Source organism: Momordica charantia (assembly GCF_013281855.1).
Source record: "Momordica charantia cultivar OHB3-1 chromosome 9 unlocalized genomic scaffold, Mcharantia_2.0 BLBB01000009.1, whole genome shotgun sequence".
In the NCBI taxonomy this organism is placed as follows: domain Eukaryota; kingdom Viridiplantae; phylum Streptophyta; class Magnoliopsida; order Cucurbitales; family Cucurbitaceae; genus Momordica; species Momordica charantia.
Genome location: NW_028275167.1, coordinates 26,836,793 through 26,858,081, shown reverse-complemented (window position 1 = coordinate 26,858,081; position 21,289 = coordinate 26,836,793). Strand labels below are relative to the sequence as shown.

Sequence of the window (21,289 nt, the reverse complement as noted above, 5' to 3'; positions counted from 1 at the left end):
GAGCTTTTTTTGTCCCGTCTCTCACCTCGACATAACATTTCACTTTTGATGATTCGAAGGACTTAATTGAAGAGATTTAGTGTGTTCAGCTAGATTTTTAAATTTCTCTCACACTAGAAAAAAAACCGCAAAGAAAAAAAAATGATCTCTTTTCTCCTAACAATATCTCCCAAAATATCACAAGAAATGATTAGTTGGAAATGATTATATACAAACTTAAGTCAAACAACAAACAAACATTTGAATAAAGAATAATTACCAAATTTAAAAATCAAAAGTTGAGCAAAGTTTAATTAATGCGTCGTCAAAGTGGTGGGATAACGGTATTGCAATATTGCTTCTCCTTTAGCAATTTTTAAATCAGAAGCGGAGGGAGAAATTGACCCAAATGGGCCGACCCGATCCAACTAGGCCCATTAAGGTTTGGGCTGGCCCATAAATCCCCGCACGCGACGGTCCGTGGCACGTCGCTTTCACACTGACCAAAACCACTGCATCCCTTTTTTCCAAAAAAAAAAAAATTTAATTCATTTTAGAATTTCCCTCTCTCAGTCACACCTCAAAACAAATTTCAAAAAAAAAAAAGAAAGAAAAGAAAAAGAAAAAATAATTCGAATTCTTTTTTTTTTTTTGTGATTTATTTGAATAAAAACGATGTAAATATTATTTATTTATTTATTGGTTGGCGGAGGGAGAGGGGACACAAAACGTGAAAGCGCCTCACTCTCTTCTCTCTCTCTATTTCATTTTTTTTCTTTTTCAATTTTTTTATTTTTGAAATTGAGTTTTGGCCTTCTGTCCCTCTCTGAAAGAGCTCTGGCCTCGGCGGGATATGGCGGTGGCGGTGGTGGTGTAGGTGGAGGAAAGCGAAGTGGATATCGACGACGGCGTTTCCGCCGTCTCTGAACTCCGACGACTTCTGAAACTACGAAATTTCTCCTTTCAAATACTGTACCGTACTCTTCTCTCTGTATTCATGTTTTTGAATTTTTGTTTTTGGATTTTTGTGCTATTGTGTGGTTAATGTGTGTGAGAGTGGAGAAAGATGAAGCTACCTTGGGTAGGAAACGTGGCGTGTTGTGCTTTTTCTTGACTTGCTTGAAGCAAACTGATGAGGCTATTTTTCAGGCTTTCATCTTTGCTTGTATGTGTGTTTTTGGTTTTGTATCTCTGATCTGGCTACTGGAGGTTTCTTGATTGATTTGTTTTTTTTTTCTTTGGAAATTTGTGTCTACAGTGACGTAGGTTGAGGCTGGGAGCGGTGGTGGGAGAATAGGCGGAGTTTGCTTTCGAGATCTAAGGTGTGGTGAGTGGAGATCGTCGGTTCTTGGGAGTAGTCGATGAAGCAGTGTCACTAATTATTGCGCTATTCTAGGATTTAAATATTTCTGGAATGTGCGTAATGGAATGCCGCTGTTGCAGTACCAGTTTCTAGGTTTTGTTCGTGTTCTGATGCTATTGCTGTCCAAAAATCCTGACTATACATGCCATGACTACCAAACGGGCGTACAAGCTGCGTATCCTTTGTCATTGTCTTGGGGTTCAACTTCGGATTTTATCATTTTAAAGTGTAGAGTGATTATTTAGACTTGATCTGCTTGTATCGCCTCGTTATTTTCACGTTGTGTTTCTCATTTTCGTATCTTCGTCAGATCTCTGAGTGCGTGAGTTCGGCTCTTCTCTGTTTTTACTTTGAAGTGTTTGATTATATGGTTTGCCAATTAGAAATAGCCTTGGGCTTACAATTTGAGGCTGAGGAAGGCTCCTACCTGTTTGCCTTAACAATTATTAATACAGAAGAGTTTGTGGCACATTCTTCCGCGGTCAATTGCCTGAAGATTGGAAGGAAGTCATCCCGTGTTCTTGTCACAGGGGGTGAAGATTTCAAGGTCAATCTCTGGGCTATTGGTAAACCCAATGCCATACTGGTATGTTTCCATTTCTATTATCTTCTCCTATTTCTTGACCCCAGTTACAGTCGAGGACATTAGTTGTGTTCTAATTCTAATAGTTTGTCCTGAAGTTGACAAAAATATCTTTAACAAGGATTATCAAACCAATTATTTGAAAGTTCTTTTTCAATCCTATACCTTTTTTTTGTACTGGATTTCTTCTTGTCCACAGTATAGTTATACAAACATTCTCGTGTAGAAAATCTAAGAGGCCAGAGGGAAAGATTTTTTTCTCTCTCCTTTTAACATCCTTTTCTTTTGAATATTTTTTTTTCTTGAATCACTATCATCATAGTTTATTATATTTGTGGACGTACTTCTAATAGTTCTTGTGCTGAAAACAACATGCAATCAATTTATTCATGATAATTTCCCCCCACCTCCAAGAAAAAAAAAAAGAAACCTGTTCATGTGCAATATGATAAATAGGAATTAATAGATATTGATTAGGCTATTTTCAATTAGAAAAAGATTGATGCAGGCTCACTTAAGCTAAGTAGATTAAATAGCTGTGTTTGTAGATATCATTTTTCTTTGCACTTTATCTTTGTTGTACTTTCACATCCAGAGTTTGACTGGCCATACAAGCGGAATAGATTCTGTAAGCTTTGACTCATCAGAAGTGTTGGTAGCTGCAGGGGCTGCTAGTGGCACAATCAAGCTTTGGGATTTGGAGGAGGCTAAAAGTATGCTTCATATTACCACAACAAATTTCCTTCAACTTTCTTGATAGTGTCCAAATTGATATCGCTGGTTTCTATGAATAACTGTACTGTGAAGTTGACTTTTATTTTCTCTTTTTCTGGATGATATTCGCTAGTTGTTCGAACACTTACTGGTCATAGATCCAATTGCATTTCTGTGGATTTTCACCCCTTCGGAGAATTCTTTGCCTCTGGATCATTGGATACAAATCTTAAAATATGGGATATAAGGAAGAAAGGGTGTATCCACACATACAAAGGTCACACTCGAGGGGTCAATGCAATCAGATTTACTCCAGATGGTCGTTGGGTTGTATCTGGTGGAGAAGACAACACGGTGAAGGTTAGAAATTGTTTTCCTTGTAACTCAAGTTCATGAATTATTTTGGTCTTTTCTAGAGGAGAATGAAAAGTTTTTTCCTGATAAAACATATTGGTCTTTTCTAGAAGATAATGACAAGTTTTTTCCTGATAAAACCCAAGGAGCAAGTATAATTATATTAGCCTCATTTTTATTTTAAATAAAAATAACGATCTTATTAACCAATTTGTGGTTTCTTTATGGTCCTTACTAACAAAGTAGTCTGTTAATACATTTTCTTCACTTCGACCAATCTGAGATCTTTCTTTATAGTTTGTTACAGTTTGGAACTTGGATGTCTAGTCCCCATTTCTTTTATAACATCTATAATAATATTGTTAATATAATTTGTTTCTTTGGATGTTTTTCCTCGATTTTTCTGCCTAGAAGTGTCTAAGCATTGGGCACAAACAACTTTGATGTATTGTCTGGTGCCAAGTGAGCTGACTTGTACTAGCGTTGCATCATTTGCTTAGGTGTGCTCACCGAGGACAACTCTTTTAATACTCAAATACATTTTTCTTAATTCTTTTTCTTTTACATACCTGCCATTTTCTAACTTTTGTCCTCCTTAGCCTTTTTTTCTCCTTTATTTTACCAGCAGGTGATATTCACATTCTTTAATGGTTATAGATCACGACGGTGATACGCCTGGATAATTATCCTTCTAGTTACATCTTTAATCGTATATATATTGAATGATTTAGCTCAATCTTACACACCTAGCCATGGAGGAGTTTTAGTGTGAAGAAACACTGGTCTTGTTTTTGGTGTTTGATAAAGAAGAATGAAACTATTGATAGCCGCTTTCTTGATTGGGAGTCTCATGGTTTATTTGGTTTAAACCATCTACTGTGAGTTCTTTGAGTTGTGGGTGGTCCGGTTCTTCATTTAGATTTATTCAGTGGTTATTTTTAATGAAAAGAAAGGCATTGGCCTATGTGTGTTCGAGCAAATTGACTCAGTTGTTGGTGGGCGAGTGTTAATGATTGAATATAAATTTTAGACTTGCAAAAAAATTTGATCTAGTTGTTTGTGCTTATTGTGTATTTTGTATCATTTATCGTATATTTACTTTGCAACATCTAGAAATGAGATATTTTATTGTCATGCAGAATTGGTAGTTTTCATTGAATTATCATGTCCAATTAAAAAGAACCTTCTAATATATATCTTATTTTAACAGCTCTGGGATCTAACTGCTGGAAAGTTGTTGCATGATTTCAAGTGCCACGAGGGTCAGGTTCAGTGTATAGATTTTCACCCTCATGAGTTTTTGCTGGCAACAGGTTTGTTATGCACTTTTAAGTTTTACCTTAGTCTCTCGACCTCTCTCTTTCTTGCCTATACATTCGGTAACAATACTAAAAGAATATGAAATGCAGATCTGCTTGTTATTAAAACCTGTCTTAACTTTCTTTTTGTTGCTCAGGTTCTGCAGACAAAACTGTTAAATTTTGGGACCTTGAAACCTTTGAGTTGATTGGTTCAGCTGGACCAGAGGTATTTTTCCAAATGCCTTTTTCTGGTCCTTGCTTTTGAATAAATATACTTGGGAGTGAATATTTTAATAGAGGGCTGTTTGCTATTTTATTTTAGGAGGCCTCTTATTTTTGTTTCTGTTTCAGACCAGTGGAGTCCGTTGTTTGACTTTTAATCCTGATGGGAGGACACTACTTTGTGGATTGCATGAAAGTTTGAAGGTAATATTTTATGTGTAAATTGTTGTTTCATCTCTACGGAACTACTACTTTTTCCATTTTTGTTTTATATTTATCCAACGGTGCTACTTCATAGGTTTTCTCATGGGAACCGATAAGATGTCATGATGGTGTGGAAGTCGGTTGGTCTAGGCTGTCTGATCTTAATGTTCATGAGGGAAAACTTCTTGGCTGTTCATACAATCAGAGCTGTGTTGGAGTGTGGGTTGTAGACATCACGGTACAATGCATTACATACATACTCTATATAGAGATGTCCACTTATTTGTTCCACTTTTTTAGGATTCTTTGACTCAATTTACCTTTGTTCCTTTTCGACTTGCACAGCGCACAGAGCCCTATGCAGTTAATAATGTTAACAGAGTAAATGGTCGCTCAGAACCTAAATCCAGCAGTAATCTACCATTGCAAAATGAGAACAATGCCAAGGCTGGTTTTGGTGGATTGTCAGTATCACAAACTTCTGATCCGTTATTGAAGGAAACCAAAACATTAGGAAGGTTGTCAGTTTCTCAAAATTCAGATGTTGTCAAGGATCCAAAACCTTTGTCGTGTAAGCAGTTTTCTTATCTTTCATCATTGTTTTCATTTATAAGATCCCACTTTTGTCTTCTCATTGTTACTTTTTAGAACTTCTCTTCGTATTGGCACAATCTCTGTATTTACTAAAACTCTGAAAATATATCCATGATTTTTTTTTTCTGGTTGAAGCCGCAGGAAATGGACCAAGTACTCCCCAAAGGATCAGTTTGAATGCTGGCCCAAAGACTAACTTGGTCAGCTCAGTTACAGCACCTAGTGTAGTGGTACCGAAGAGAAACTCTGTAAAGGGTTCTTCAACATTCAACAACCCAATCTTCAATAAATCAGATGTCATACCCGTTATTGTACCCAGGTCAAATTCAAGGCATGAGCAGGATGATTCTAGAAAGGAATTCGATGTTGCTGGAAGAGTAGTGCCAGTACCCAGGTCAAATTCAAGGCATGAGCAGGATGATTCTAGAAAGGAAGTCGATGTTGCTGGAAGAGTAGTGCCAGTACCCAGGTCAAATTCAAGGCATGAGCAGGATGATTCTAGAAAGGAATTTGATGTTGCTGGAAGAGCAGTGACAGTACCCAGGTCAAGTTCAAGGCATGAGCAGGATGATTCTAGAAAGGATTTCGATGTTGCTGGAAGAGCAGTTCCAGTACCATTGCTATCAAAAGCTGCTGATAGTAGGAGGTTTCCAAATGGTAGAGATGAAGTTGATAATTCAACTATCTCCGTTCTTTCTGAATCCAGAGGTTTGAAAGCTGCTGATATGGGCACCATTGTAGATAGGAATTCCTTGCATGGTATCGGTTCACAGAAAATTGCGAAAGATGAAAGGTATATTGGATCTGGCAAGAATGAAACGGAAACAAAAGAGACAACAGCAAGCTTCAAGCATGAAGGTTGTATGTAATGTGGTGACCAGTTTATATGATTATGGTTTTTCAACTTTTGGCACTTGCTATCTCACGTAGTGTTGTATATTGATGGATGTCTATTATCTGATAACTAAATGATTTCATTTATGTGATTTCATATTTGTTCCTGCCCATTCAATTGAAAAAGATTTACTATGTTTTATGGTAGCTTGATGTGACCACGTTTCATATGTATCGGGAGTTTTCCTAGCTATGTTCATGGTGTCATTTGTCTTTTTTATTTTGGTTTGTTAGTTAGGTCTATCAAAATGTTTTGTGAAGTTCTCCTATTTCTGTGTGCTCATGCTTCTAAATTTCTTGTCTTTGTTCTAGATGAATCTCGAGGGCATAAAACAAGCAGAGACACATCTTTTACCGATACTACAAAAGGAGGTATTGTCATATTTAGTTGTTGATGTTTTTTTTCCTTAACAAATAATGGCTTACATGTTATTTTCTAATATTTAGGGAGGATGCGTTCACATGTTGTTGATTGGGACAAAAGAGAAAGATCATCTTCTCATTATAGCCGGCTAACATATAATGCCTCTCCTGGAAGAGCAGCTGCACTTGACAATCTTCCATTAAGTAACGGGGTATGAACTCATTTGATTAGAACTTCTTTTCTTGTGTCCCTCTTATGGACAGTAGTTGACTGTTATTTTTACTTTTTCACCTTTTTACAGTTTCTTCTTAACTCTCAGGCGGTCTTGTGTCCGTCACATATCCAATGTACTTACCCTTTTGTTCTCTTCCTATATCTAATGTTTCGACAGAGAAGTTATCATCGATCTCCAGAGAAAGAGACGATAGCACCTGCAACCGATGAGGATACCATAGCAAACGTACTAGAACAACACAATCAATTTGTCAGCTCGATGCAATCTCGTTCAGCAAAATTGCAAGTAATGAGAACCTTCAACTCCAAACCGTTGGTGCTACATATGCAAAAAGATCAATCCAACTCTTATTTTACTCATTTATTATGTTATATGAACTAACTATGTTAAGTCCCAACTCATTTGGATTTTAGTTGTCATGCGAGATAGGTTAGAGTAAGGTAGATATTTACGATGACAATGAGATAATTTGCTTTCCTTAGAATATTCCAAACCAATTTACAAGATGAGGCACATAGATTGACAAAAAGGATGAGTTAGATAGCCCTAGAAGAGGGATTTATTATTTTGCTAGCACCATTACATAATATGATAAAGAATAATATTTTTTCCTTTGAATTTGTTATGGAACATAAATAGAGAGAAATATATGAGCTGCTAATGTCTATCGATAGTGAAATCTTCTTTAAAGTGTAAAAGCATTATGCTCAGTTCGTATAAATTGAAATTATGTGAGGTTAACGACAGGCTACATTAAGCTTGACTAAAACAAAACGGCAGGGCCCTTTCTTATTATTAGGTTGATTGGTTTAGAACCTTATACAAGAGGCTGCTTGCAGCTTACCCCTTCTTGATTCATTTCGAGTCCCAGTGGTCCTAAATGAAGTACAACTATTTTTATGGGCATGAAATAACAAAAAAAAAAACGTGCCTGTGCACGTTGGCTGGCATTATGTTCACCTCAGTTGCTATTTATTTTTGTTGGCGGCCAGTTAAAGGTTAAGCTTGAATGTTATTCTGTTTTAGGCGGTCTATAGATATTGGGAGAGGAATGATATTAAAGGGGCAGTGTCTGCGATGGAGAAAATGGCTGATCACGCGGTTAGTATATCTATATCGTTGTTTGAAGTGAAATGAAGTGTTTCTTTCTATTTTTCTGATTTTCAAACTGTTGATGCCAGGTTGCTGCTGATGTAATTGGTATTTTGACGGAGAAAATTGAAGTTGTCACACTGGATATCTGCAGTGTCATCTTGCCACTTCTTTCTGGTCTCCTTGAAAGTGACATGGACAGGTCTCATCTCTCTCTCTCTCTCTAAATTTCCATATTTTGATAAATAAAAATTTATGATTTCCTCTTTTGGGGAACTTATTTTGTCACTCTTGAGGTCATAGACTTAAGTAGAAACTGATGGAAAAAGGTTTAATTAGTTAGTATAATGTTATGGAACAATAGGTTTATAGACATCTCCATGGAGATGGTTGTGAAGCTGGTGAGGACGTTCGGTTCGGTGATCTATTCAACAATATCAGCAACATCATCCGTTGGTGTAAATATTGAGGCAGAGCAGAGGTGTGTGTAAACCGTTAACTGTTCTTTTATCATCCATACAATAAAACTATTTAGATTTAAGTAGCCATGTGTTTTACTTTTATTTTATGGTATTGAAATGGAATGGCTGTGTAAAAATTAAAATGGACTTTGTTTTCAGGTTGGAGCGATGCAATCTCTGCTTCATCGAGCTTGAAAAAGTCAAGCGCTGCCTCCCCGCCCTTATGAGGTACCATCTTCTGCCCTTATAATTTAGTATTGTATTGACTATCTCTATATATATATTTTTAACTGAAATTTATTTATGATATTACTTATTTTAATTGTACCACATTTATATAATTACATGATGCTCTCTTTATTGTTTGAATTTTATTTATTTATTTATTTTTTTGGGTTCAACAATTGCATTGCAGATCGACATTAGGTAATAGGTGTCGTATCCACTCGAGTTGGGCTCAGATGGGTGCTCTGTTTATTGTTACTATAATTTGTTTTACGTGGGAGGGATATGTTTTAACTTTCTTAAAAAAAGTTCTAATTTATGTTTTATTTTACAAGTTCTTTTTTACATCTTAGAAATATGGGTTTCTAAAACTTTTTTTTTTTCCTTGAAATGCATAAGTGTTTGAAGATAAAGATACTTAATATGTAACGAAATCAATACTTTTGATAGAGTAATATACATTTATTTTTCACCCGAGAGACCCGGGTTCAAGTCCCTGTGACAGAATCCATTGTAGTAATATACATTTATTTCTAAATTTAATCAATAGTGGGATATCAAAGCTATGTTTATTCCTTTTTTTTTCATACTTCACATTTCAAAAGCCTTTGATAGTGGTAACTAGTTTTGCTATTCTATTGTCATGCTACGTATGCATATTATATTCTTTTTGCTGATCTAACCTTGACGATTAAGGAATTTTTGCAACTCGTTTTTGGTAAACAGAAAAAGGGGATCGGTAGCGAAGTCCGCGCAGGAGTTGAATCTCGCGTTGCAGGAATTCCAATGACAAAAAAAAAAAGAAAAGAAAAAGGAGAGAGGAGTTTAGAGATGAAAATACTAAAATATCCTTTTCCATCTGGGTTGGTTTGAAGATGGAGATGGGGTTGGTTCTGGTTCTGGTTCTTCCCTGAGTAAGCGATTTTCGACATCATCCTATTTTTCATCTTCATCTTCATTTTGGTTGATAGTAGTGAGTGAGTTTTAAGTAAAGTAGAAAGTACAGCGCGACTGACGACTGCCTAATTCTCTGCACATACCCAATCAGGAAAGGCTCTACTAATGGTAGTAGTTCGTAGGAGTTTGTTTTGGCCAACCAATTACCCCAAGTAGTGAAGGAGGTGATTGAGTTACCTTACCCTAAAACTTCCCATTTCTTTCTTTCTTTCTTTGTGCTAACAACCTCTCCTCTACTACTATCGCCATCACCATCTAATCTTGTAATTGAATATTCGTTGTGTCTTTGGTGTTGTTTATATATTATATTCTCCCCCCATGAACATCTCTTTCTTACATATATCCACTAATCTCTTGTAATAGCGGCAGACACGTCTCATGTATGTTACCAATTCATTAAATTTAAAGGTTGGTTTCTGGTTTTTGGCCTTGATTTTTGTTCCTTTATTGCGATCTGATGTAATATCAAATCGAAGTACAAGCTGGGATTGGGAACACGTACATCTAGTACATTAGTATTGGCAAGGGGCTTCAAATTCATATCAAAGTAATGTACTAGAGAATGAAACCATGAAAGAAGACGTGTTTCTTTTAGAGCAACCTAGCTAATATCATGAAATTTACCTTTTTTTTCCATACATTTTCTTGCAAATATTTTGATTGATATATTTGGTAAAACTGGAATAACTAAAAAGAATTTCAAATATTTCGACATGTTTGTGAAACTCAGGTTGTAACAAATTTCCTTTTCTTAACTTACGAGATTGGATGGAATATTGGATACACTTTCAATGATAGAGACCTTCCTTTTGAGATGATCTTTGAATCGATAGTTTCCATGGTTATTACTTTTTTTAGTATATGTGAGAGTGGGAGATCGAACTTACGACTTCGTAATTGGAGATATATGTCAATTATCACTAAACTATATTTGTTTTGGCTTCTATGGTTATTACTTAGTGTAACACTTTGCATCTCTTTCATCATTATAGTTACACTCCCTAATCCTTTTTGGGTCTTTTATAATTTCATATCATCAATGGAATTGTTTCTTTAAAAATAATAATAATAAAACATAAAAAATGGAAATAAAAATAAAATTTTGATTTAACTATAAAAATAGATATAATAATACTATTCTAAATATTTTATCGGCAACCCTATATATCCATTAAAATATAAATTTAAAAAAAATGCACACAAAACTCCACCCAGTCCCACCTATTAGATTTTCACGAGGACCATGAGAATCCTGATTGACACCAACATGGAAATGCTTTGATTTGATGGCCATTTCTAGTTGAACAAAGACTCCAAAAACTTCTACTTTTTTTTTTTTTCAATTTTCTGAATGCAAGATTCCGAGTCTAGTTTGATTTAAGGCTAAAAACTTCCCAGTAGAGAAAAATGGAAGACTTGTGATATCGAAGGGGGCATTATATACATGCAGAATGTAATAAACAGAAACAAAATCCAGATTCTAAATTTAGATTTTGAAATACTTGTACCCATACTCGGGGCTTCTCATCCCTTCTTCCCAATCGCCAATTCGTCGTCCCCCAAACACCACTTGTTGGATTCCTAAATATCTGCGCCTCAAGCACAAAAATAAACAAGTCCCTCAATTAGAACAGAAACGAAAAGTCACTCAAGTTCTATTGGTTTAAATACTATTTTGGTTCCGGTACTTTCAACCTTTGTTTATTTTACTCTTTATACTTTCGAAACGTCCATTTCAATTCATGTACCCTTAAAAACTGACCACTTTTGTCTCAAAATTTTCATTTTTATCTCATTTCTTTTTTTAAAATTACTCTTCACCAAGTTTTTTAAAATGTAGTCATAAATTTATATTAAAAGACAGACGTTTCGAAAGTACAAGTATATGGATTAAAATGAACCCAAGTAAAAAATACAATAACAAAACAGGATTTAAACTAATCGTATTTTACAAAGCATTTGATTCGACCTGCATCTATCAGAATGAGTAAAAGACAAGTTGACAAATGAAACTTACTCTGAGCTTAGGACAGTCAAGCAGTTCAATAGTACATCAATGGCGAAATAATCCGACGTCCCGAGGTCAACCCTGCAATATATTATCACAACGTGTTTCTTCTTATAGAAAGCATATCAATTAGTATTGAATTGAACATGGAAGGTTAGTTTGTTACCAAACTCGGCCCCAGTTATCCTGAAACTCAACATCACTGATATCATGAAATGAAGACTGCATCACTTTAGACCCCTTTTCTGCATCATAGAGAGGATTGTGCTCCATTGATGAATTTGCCAGCTGCAATTATATTTTGCAATACGAGTTTGAGTAATAATTGAATGAAATCTTTTGTTCCAACTATTTGCAATTTACTCAGTAGTCATAGATTCGGTCCCATTGAGTCATTAAGAAAAATATGATTTGGATTGACCAGCTAAGTGGGTTGTTTGGCCATTCCTTTCTTTTGAAAAGGAATCAGCAAAAAGATAAAGTTAGAGATAACAGATTTTGTACATTATATAAAGGCCTTTCAATAAACTTAATTCATATGCAATTTAATTGAACGTTGTTTTTACATTTAACAATATACCCAGCTCAAAGTTCCCATTCCCAATTCTCAAGGGGCGTAGGGATGGGATCCAAAGAACACCAAAACTAGAGTGCCAACTTTCAACCATACATAACTGACAAGGAAATAAGTATTATGGAGTAAATACATCACAAAAATGTTATCTCCACATGACAAAAGAGTATAAGTGGGAATTCGGATGTGTTGAAAACACAGAACAAAGGTTTCCCTCCATCCAGTATACAAGTAGTACGTAAAGAAATTAACTAAAGAATGTAGTTCATACTTTAACATAGGACATCTAATTGACTCCAAATCATTAGGGTAAGGCGCTTTAATGAAGTCAAGTATAAATCAATTAGGACCAAAGATAAAAGAACAAACCTGCAAATTAGAAGAGTTAAAGGCCCCCAATCGACCCATGACATACCATGACTGGATTACCTGCATGGTTACTTGTAAGTTAGACTACAAGGAAAGTTAAGAGCCATTCAGGGATGCACAGAGAATGGAGGGAAAAGGGAAGATTGTTATTATAAAAGTTTAAGTAGTTCAAGGAAAAGAAAAATCTCACAAAGAAAGTCATCTTACGAAGATAAGAATTTGCTTACACTGCCAATAAGATCAACATCTCGATCTGATGGTGATCCAATCAGCTCAAACCATATGTAGGAGTCAAGAGGATTGAAGCTGTGAGACAAAACAAAGGGAAAAAAGATGGTCAGCAACTTAAAACAGTACAAGTTCAAACGTGTCAAAAGTTATCAATGCCAATAGTAATTTAAAAGAAAGTCGTTGGCAGCAAAACAGAAGATTTTGTGGACGTGATATTTATCATTTAGAAACTCCAAAGTTCAAAGTTATTTAAAGTTTGATGCACTCATCATAATTACTCCATGCCATTAAAATGTGTTTAATGAGAAGTCAAAATAATTCGAACTGCACAAATATGCAAGCAAATAAACTGCATTCTAGCGTCAACAAAAAAATGAATAATTTTGACTTCATTTACAGCTTAAGGCTGATTGGAAGAATCCCAAGACACAGCAAACAGGTGTAGATAAATGTAAATGCAGGAAAGAAAAGAGCAGTACCACCCACCAAAATAAATCTAAAAAAAATCTAAAAAAAGAGTCGGAATAAAAACAATGGTCAAACTACAACGTTGAGAAAGCAAGGTTCATTTTAGGACATTTGGAAAAAGAAAAAAAAACAAAAACATTTCAATCATAACCAACCTTCCCATCAATATATTTCAGATAGTTGGGCTTGTACACTAATGAGCAAATAAAAAAAAAATCCAGAATGAACATTCCCATCCTCAAATTAGCTCAGAAGACAAGAAAAGCATCTCTAACCATGATACTACCGTAAAGCAGTAAGTGTATCAAATCATTGTTTAACGTATAAAAAGAAGTAAAAGAACAAGTTAGAAAAATTAATTACTTGCAAATCAGAAAAACTAGAAGTAAGAAACTAGATCGTATGTGAATGGAAGCCATATGATAAAAACTCATTTGCTCAGATACAGCTTGCTTGAAAAGAGAACTTGCTGAGCTAGAAGCCTTGAACTAACATCTTTCAGGTCTTGAACATTGTCTTCAAAATAGATTTGAAACACGAGCAATTGAGAAGAAAGACTTCATATAGTACGAGTAATGGTCGATTGTAAGAAAAGTAGAACTGGCAATGGGGTGAAATTTTTTATCATGGAGAATATGGCTTTGGTTTTGGCACTGAAAATGAGGTTACATAAATGGGGACAAAAAAGGACAGTAAACAAGGGTCTATTTATCGAATAGATTACTCTCTAAAGCTGACTTTGAAGGCAAGGATGGAACCCGTTTTTGACTTTTGGAAATCTCTACCCTTCCTCCGAACTCTCTCTTCGACCTGTCACAATCACATTGGAAGATGTAACTATGCACAAAGACAAGAAAATGCTGTAATTTAACAGGAATTGCATGAAAAAGTTTAGAAGCTCTGTCTCTTCTGGTTGGTACTGCACAGAAAGAAGCTCATTCTGTTCATCAATTTTATTTGAATGCAAACATAGACAAATGTTCATGACATGAGATTCAGATTGGTTTTAATACTCCAATAAGAAGCTAATGGCTCGGGATTGAGAATAGATACGAAATAAGTTTATGTACAAGATATTTCTATACCAATTATATAGCATATTAGAAACTTCCCCACCAAAATGTTCTCTGTTAAGTGCTAATAAAGTTGGTCTTGAGAAAATATAGTATAAAGAGCCAATGCTAGAATAGATGCCAAATGAGCAACTTTTAAGAAACGACAACTAATAAAATAATCCTGTTGATCATCCACAAATAGCTCCTCGTTGAGCGAATATTGTTACTGCTAATTTTCCATGATATCACACGCATCCATGATATCACACGCATCCATGCACGACAGTATGCACCAATCCTATTCGATGCTCGTAATTGCGATAAGAAAATAACGCGAATCTTATCTTCTCAGAATGATATCAATGAATGAAGAATACATCAAGGAAACGTTAAATCCTAAATCGCGAATATGCTTCAAATTAGTTTCAAGAATTTTGCTAAGATTTCTTCACTGGTTTGAAGGAATCTGAAGAATAATTGCAAAAAAAAATGGCACAACAACGAAAGCTGCAAACAGGAAATGCCATAACGAATCGGCAAGTACAACAACCGAATATCAAGTACAACAAACCGATATCCTAAAAGAAAAAAGAAACGAAGAAGATAAATAATAGCCAAACCGTCATACCTTTTTCCTCATGAGCTCTGGATTGCCAAGACTGTCGCCAAGAACAGCGCGTAGTTCCGCATCGTTTTTACATGCATCTTCCAACACTCTGTTGTTTTTCCCGCCGTTTCCATTAGCAATCAAACACAATGAAAATAACGCAATACAAAATCATACGGATAAGGATAATGGATAGATAGACAGAGAGAGACTTGGCCCAGGCAGGGTAATTGTGGAGACGATCGTGCTCCCGTTTGCGCTTCTCTTCACGAAGCTTAAGCAATCGACGACCTCTAGCAGTGGTTCCGGAACCTTTAGCGTCAGCTGCAGTCGGTGTAGAACTACTCCTGGTATCGAATTTAGAATCGTTGCCATTTTCAGAAAGCAACGCACGAGGACGAAGTGAAATTGGTGGAAATTCACAGTTCGAAGTGACAGATTCGAGGAATATTCTTGGATTAGATGGAAAATTGCAACTGGAATTAGCATTGGCAAAAGCCAACCCTAATCCCACGCCCTTGAACACGGACATTTTCAAATTTCTTTCCTTCGCCTGCTTTCTCCTTGTTCTTCAGAAACTCTCGCGCTAATTCTTGTGATTACTATGATTGATTCCCTCGTTCTCAGACCAAATTGGAAATTACGGTTATATCCAAAGTAGATATTTCTAAAAAAAAATTATTAAAAAAATCGTTTTATTTTTTTAAATAATTAAAATTTTCTACTTATGAATAATTAATATTATGAATTATGATCACGTAAAATTTTGTTGATTTTTTTGTTTATATTTTATTGATTATTTCGTGATACATGTAAAAATATCAATATAGTATAGAAGCCAACCAGAGCATAGTTCAATTGGTTAGGACACATGTATCCAACCATGAGGTGGATGTTTCAAATTCCCACTCCTATATTCACGAGGAGATTCATTCAATCGTTTTGGTGGGCATTCTATACTCAAACAATTTTATTAATTGTCAGTGGATCAAAATTTGAAAATGATAATTAAAAAAAATTGAGATATAAAAATATTTCAATGATAATCTTACCGAGTGAGTTTTTTATTTGGACGGATCAATTGAGAATTAGTAAAGTAGGTTGGATATTATCTACCTTAAACTTCTAATTGTTGTTAAATTGAACTTTAAATTGAACTTTTTCTATGAGCATTTCTATGGAAGACAATAAATAGAGAAGTTAATGAGTATAGTAACGTTTCTTCTTATATTTTCTCATTTTTAATAAATGAAAAATAAAATTATAGGACTCCAACATGGATGAACATTATATTTATTTATGTTTGGGAACAAATGGAGAATGGAAACAAAAATCAAGAAATTTGTTTTTATTGTTTTCAAAATTTATATACAATTTTGAAAATGTTTCTAAAAAATGAGAAATAAAACACATAAATAATTGTCAAATACTTGAGTTTTTTAATAAAATTGAAAAAACCGAGCCCTTAAATATTAGCCAGAGGAAATTTAGTAAAATACAACGTTGGCGTAAATGCGGGTGGCTATAAATTTTTAAATAAAAGGAATAACAATTAAAAAATACTTTGTGGTCTCTGTACCTTTAATGAAATAACGATTTAGTTTCTATACTTTTTAATTTGTAACAATTTAACCCTCAAAGTTTAATATGTAACTAGTTCATGTAGTTTAAAGTTTGTAACGATTTAGTTCCCATCTTAAAAAATGCTATCAAAATTTAATGAGGTTTACATGTAGAAAAATAAATTGATAAATGACCAAATGTGTTTATAAATTACAAAGACTCAATTATTACACAATAAAAATCAACATTCCATGTTGATGAAACTTTCGATGGTAGGGACTAAATTATTACATATTGTAAATAAAGAACTAAATTGTTACGTACTAAGTTCAAGACCTAAATTGTTACCAATTTAAGAGTACATAAACTAAATCATCTCAAACTAAAGGCCAGTACTCGTACAAAAACGCAAGTAAAATCCCAGAAAACAGAGCATAGAGAAGTTGGACATGAAACTGAAGTGAAGACTATTGTCATTCACAATAACATTAATCTGAAATTTTCCCTTTTGGCTTAGTGGGGAGTGAGAACATACATCTTACAGTCATGAGAGTCTACTTCGGCAGTAAGTTGATGTTGAACCACATGAGTTGAGTGCTGTAGTAGGAATGAATAATCAATCAGAAAATTTTTGGTCAAAGTTTAACTCTATATATATATATTATTACCGAAAGTTACAACTTTGCTCCCCGGGACATCCACGCCGGCCCTAAGGCTCGGACTCGAGAGATATCAAAGGTTTTGGTATTAAGCTCACCGGAAAGTTCGAACTTGAGACTTTTAAACCAGTATGACCAAGAGACCCTCAAACCCTTGCCAACTAGGCTGAACTATTTAACTCTATATATATTGAAATGCACATTTTTCTCGAGTGAGTTTGGAATAACTTTTGAGAACAGATACTTTATAAAAAGGTACTAATTGTATCCGCATTTGAAAAGCACAACTTTTAAGAGAAGTATTGTAATGAATCGCCACGAAAATTTTCGAAAAGTGTTTTTATCTAAGCTTTTATCTAAGTCTTACCTCCCATAAGTCTCGAGCAGTAACTGTAGTTGATGGACTCAAACCTATATCTGACCAATTTGCAGTGATATTGGCTCTCCAAAAACCTCTGTTCCATAGAACAACAGCGACTCTTTTACCACTCAGCGGGCCTGCCCAAACCTGCATTATTTTTATGAAGAAATTTTGAGAGTAAAGCAGAATTTCCTTCTAATTTTAGTTTCTTTATGATGAAAAGTTACCTCAAGATCTCCAAAATTCTTGACCTTCTTCCCTTGAACTCCAAGCTTATCTGCTTGGTTCAGAAACTTTTAGATGGGAATGATTAATCTTTCTATTTCTTATTGAGAGAAATTATTACAATGTTTGATTAGCTGTTTCTTAGTTCTCTATGAATTATCTGAAACAGTTTGGTTTTTTACTTACCCTGATTAACTGCAATAACCTCCTTATTACTCAACAATTTGAAGGCGATGTTGTCCATTGACCTGATGTCACATCCAATCAGCAAAGGGGCCTTCACATACGAAGAACAGAAAGGAAAGAATAACAAATTGATAAGAAACTTCATGCAACACACGAAATGATGTAATCAACCCAAAAATCAAGCAACAGATGATATTCAATCCTATCTTAACATGGTTTTCTGAAATGGTAAAGTTATTTAATGAACTGGAATTTCAAATACGTCTTAATATGATATAAGAAATGACCTATGTAAACTAGAACTTACTTTTGCCAGTGCCCAAATGCTAAAATGAGAACGGTATTCTACTGTCGTCATCCCTCCATTCCCCACTTCGAGCATGTCAGGATCTGAACAGAGGCAATTTTAAACTTAGATTGTTTGCTTTTGAATTTCTGAGATTGCCTTATAGTTTCCATGTAATCATTAGAGATTAGACAAAGGGAAAATTTTTTGAATACATATAAAAAGTTATTTGGTAATACTCATTAAAAGAAGTTACTTTTTACTTTTCTTTCAAATAGTTTTCCCCAAACAAGATCCTACAAGGTTCAGTTTAAGCAGTTGGTGGCTAATGGCAGTTATAGAGATTGCCTAGCCCTTTCTATTCAGAATCAGCATTGGATGGATTTCAATCATCATCAATCTTTAGTACTGAGAGATATAAAGGGGGCCAACTAGCAAGCTAACCAGCAAATATTCTCTAGAATACAAGGGTGTGTTTTTCATATTGAACTACAATTTCTGTAACTTACCATTCCATCCTCCAGGTCTAGCATAAGATGACCATTTATCATTCTGATCAGCAATAGATGTCATGCTGTATCGTAAGTAGCAGCATCAGTTTCTTGGTAAAGAAAGTATTTTGGACTTGAAATAATATACTTCAATACAGGCATCGCAGAGACGGGGAAAAAGAACTGATAAAATAACGTAGACAAAGTTCTTGAAAATGTTGCATGTAATGATGGTAAAACAAGAATGCCGGTAAGACTTCATGCTTACTACCTAGTCCAGTTATCTTGAATATCTGATGTTGTTCTCCAACTATTTCCTACATTTACTGCCCAAGTTGCTGGATCTTCTTGTCCCCTAAATAATGAAAAACTTAAGAAAGTAACTCTGTCTGTGCTTTTGAATGGAGAAGCATTAGAACAACAAGAGCATGTTTGTTGGTATAAACAGATTTGCTAACCATTCACATAAAGAAAAAAGTATGGGTCTCCCAGATTGTTGTAAAGCTTTTGTCATCTTTGGGTACCTGTGCCCAGGATCGTTGCAGTTATTTCGAAAAAGTGATAACTAAACATAGTAGAGAGCTGATCCCACCTTTCCTTTGGGCTTGTACCGGTATTTTCACAGTTGTCATATTTCAAATAATCAATCCCCTAAACAATAGTATGCATATCAGTTTCTGAAAGAAAAATATGGTAATTCTATCTGACTATTTATAGTGATATAAACAAAAATTAAAGAAGTTAAGAGTGTAGAGCAGCAAAAAAAACCCATGAGGCAAAGGTTTTTGCATCTTGTTCTTCGTGACCTAGGGAACCCGGCATCTTCTTACTGCAAGTCTGGATCCTGAACAAATTATATTAACATGGGTAAAGAAGATCTAACTAAACAAACTAAGCACACACTACACTAAAACAGGGCTGATAGTGGAGTTTATGTAAGCCAAAAGTAGGACGAAAAATGTTTCAGCAAATAAACCATCTGCAGCATTTAGATGAACCACGACAATGAAAATGCAGGAAGAAGTCGTTTATCTGTTGTGATGAGTGTATATACTTACCCTGCATCAGAATAAATTCCGAGCTTGAGCCCTTTGCTATGAACATAATCTGCTAGGGCTTTGATACCAGAAGGGAATGTTGAAGCTTTAGCGACCAAATTACCCTAAAATATCAATAGAATCTTCAGCGCCAAACTTCATTACCATACATGTACATATTTATCATCTTCACATAATCTAACGCAGATATAGAGATTTTCATATAAAGTCGAGACAAGAAATAGGACAATGAAATCTACCTTGGCATCTCTATTAAGTTCAGCCCAACAATCATCTAATTCAAATGGGAAAAATTACCAATTAATGTCAGAAACGGAAAGCAAAAAGTTCAAAAATCAAAGGAATGTAAAGAGAAAGAAATACAGTAATCACCTAAATTGATATATTCATATCCTAATGCAGCAAGGCCACTGGATACCATTGCATCCGCTTAGCAGAACAAATAGGATTTGAAAATCTCAGTCATTGTACACATATCCAAACTAAAAGAAGACTAAACAGAAAGACACCTTCAAATCATCAAAATATCACCTGTTTCCTTGATTAATTTCTCGTTTATATTACACTGAAAATGGTTCCAGCTGTTCCATCTGCTCATCACAAAAAAAACAGAAGCAACGCATAGCAAATCAGCAAAATCCATTTCCATCGGATTGTTAATCCAACACTGTTGAACAAGAATGAAACCGAGAAGATCGATAATTAAACGAACAAAGTAACTCATATCTCGCAATCTGATCGGACCGATAGAGATGGAGACTAAAATCTTAATCGGAGCGTAATGCTTACCCCATCGGAGGAGTTAAAGCGAGACCATTATTGAGGAGAACTCTCCTGGTGGAGTCAGTGAAAAACTGAAGACGCCTCGATCGAGCCGCTCCGGCCACCGCAACGCCATCGCCGGTGCTACACAACAACAAAATCAAGAAAACGAGGGAGTAGAAAACCATGATCGAAGCTGGTGGAGATGAAAGCGGGAGAGGGGAAAAAGCCATGGCTGTAGCCTCTGATTGAGCATTAATGGTGAACGTAGCATTTACAGAGTTGGATTTAGATGAGCATTGATTCGTTAGCTCAGGCACTGAGAGCGCGAATTGAGAGACAGGATTTGGTAGTGCTTCTCCACTGCACTACAAGCGATTATGGAGGAAGTGCGGTATGGCCATGCATGTCCTTCAATGGTGGTTCCACCATAATTAGGATGAGCAAACTTGGCAGCATCCCAATTATTCCACCGAATTATTTTTTCTTTTCTTTTTAATAATAAATTTATGCAACCAGTCAAATATCTATATGGATTTTTGCTAACATCTCAACTTAGCGGTTCAAACTCTCACCTTTGCGGTATTAAGTTCTGATAAAATTAACCTCTCCAATCTTCATTAGCTCTAACAAAATTAATAACAATAACCGCATACGTAAAATTATATTTTTGGACGACTATGGATAAAACATTTGGCAAAAAAAAAAAAAAAATTATATGGATTTTTAGATAAATTGTGGGGTGAATTTCAAATTTAATCCTTACTTTTAATTTTGTATCACACAAATATCTAATAAATGTTAAGTTTTTAATTTTTTATATAATAGATGGGTAAGTTTAAAA

General features: G+C 35.0%; 3 protein-coding genes across 8 annotated transcripts; 1 reads left to right on the top strand and 2 right to left on the bottom strand.

Annotated features, from left to right (window-relative positions):
• Positions 1 to 695: 695 nt before the first annotated feature.
• Positions 696 to 9,973, top strand: LOC111009994 (katanin p80 WD40 repeat-containing subunit B1 homolog KTN80.4). Of its 5 annotated transcripts, none has more exons than XM_022283248.2 (20): positions 696 to 951; positions 1,238 to 1,301; positions 1,423 to 1,517; positions 1,798 to 1,928; positions 2,521 to 2,638; positions 2,773 to 2,999; positions 4,204 to 4,306; positions 4,450 to 4,520; positions 4,646 to 4,720; positions 4,815 to 4,958; positions 5,066 to 5,291; positions 5,450 to 6,172; positions 6,521 to 6,580; positions 6,656 to 6,783; positions 6,964 to 7,092; positions 7,834 to 7,908; positions 7,989 to 8,101; positions 8,264 to 8,380; positions 8,520 to 8,588; positions 9,312 to 9,973. In XM_022283248.2, the coding sequence occupies exons 3-20, from the start codon at positions 1,490 to 1,492 to the stop codon at positions 9,373 to 9,375; spliced, it is 2,601 nt and encodes an 866-aa protein (XP_022138940.2). In that variant the 5' UTR covers positions 696 to 951; positions 1,238 to 1,301; positions 1,423 to 1,489; the 3' UTR covers positions 9,376 to 9,973. The 5 variants fall into 5 exon arrangements, with proteins under 5 accessions (XP_022138940.2, XP_022138938.2, XP_022138939.2 ...); XM_022283246.2 differs by having other exon boundaries at positions 1,376 to 1,517; XM_022283247.2 differs by having other exon boundaries at positions 1,238 to 1,306.
• A 967-nt stretch (positions 9,974 to 10,940) lies between these two features.
• On the bottom strand, positions 10,941 to 15,481 carry LOC111010260 (structural maintenance of chromosomes-like protein, putative (DUF3531)). 2 transcript variants are annotated; one of them, XM_022283623.2, is made up of 8 exons: positions 15,067 to 15,481; positions 14,876 to 14,963; positions 13,917 to 14,002; positions 12,721 to 12,799; positions 12,494 to 12,553; positions 11,717 to 11,838; positions 11,560 to 11,631; positions 10,941 to 11,137 (listed from the first exon to the last, which is right to left on the bottom strand). In XM_022283623.2, the coding sequence occupies exons 1-8, from the start codon at positions 15,384 to 15,386 to the stop codon at positions 11,029 to 11,031; spliced, it is 936 nt and encodes a 311-aa protein (XP_022139315.1). In that variant the 5' UTR covers positions 15,387 to 15,481; the 3' UTR covers positions 10,941 to 11,028. The 2 variants fall into 2 exon arrangements, with proteins under 2 accessions (XP_022139315.1, XP_022139316.1); XM_022283624.2 differs by having other exon boundaries at positions 10,941 to 11,131; positions 15,067 to 15,480.
• Positions 15,482 to 16,587: 1,106 nt separating this feature from the next.
• LOC111010230 (alpha-galactosidase) lies at positions 16,588 to 20,913 on the bottom strand. The gene is made up of 15 exons (XM_022283582.2): positions 20,473 to 20,913; positions 20,215 to 20,273; positions 20,056 to 20,112; positions 19,923 to 19,957; positions 19,684 to 19,787; positions 19,394 to 19,469; positions 19,218 to 19,276; positions 19,084 to 19,149; positions 18,897 to 18,980; positions 18,644 to 18,708; positions 18,156 to 18,238; positions 17,849 to 17,939; positions 17,665 to 17,714; positions 17,444 to 17,584; positions 16,588 to 17,014 (listed from the first exon to the last, which is right to left on the bottom strand). Exons 1-15 carry the CDS (start codon positions 20,676 to 20,678, stop codon positions 16,931 to 16,933), a joined length of 1,260 nt encoding a protein of 419 aa, XP_022139274.1. The 5' UTR covers positions 20,679 to 20,913; the 3' UTR covers positions 16,588 to 16,930.
• Positions 20,914 to 21,289: the final 376 nt, after the last annotated feature.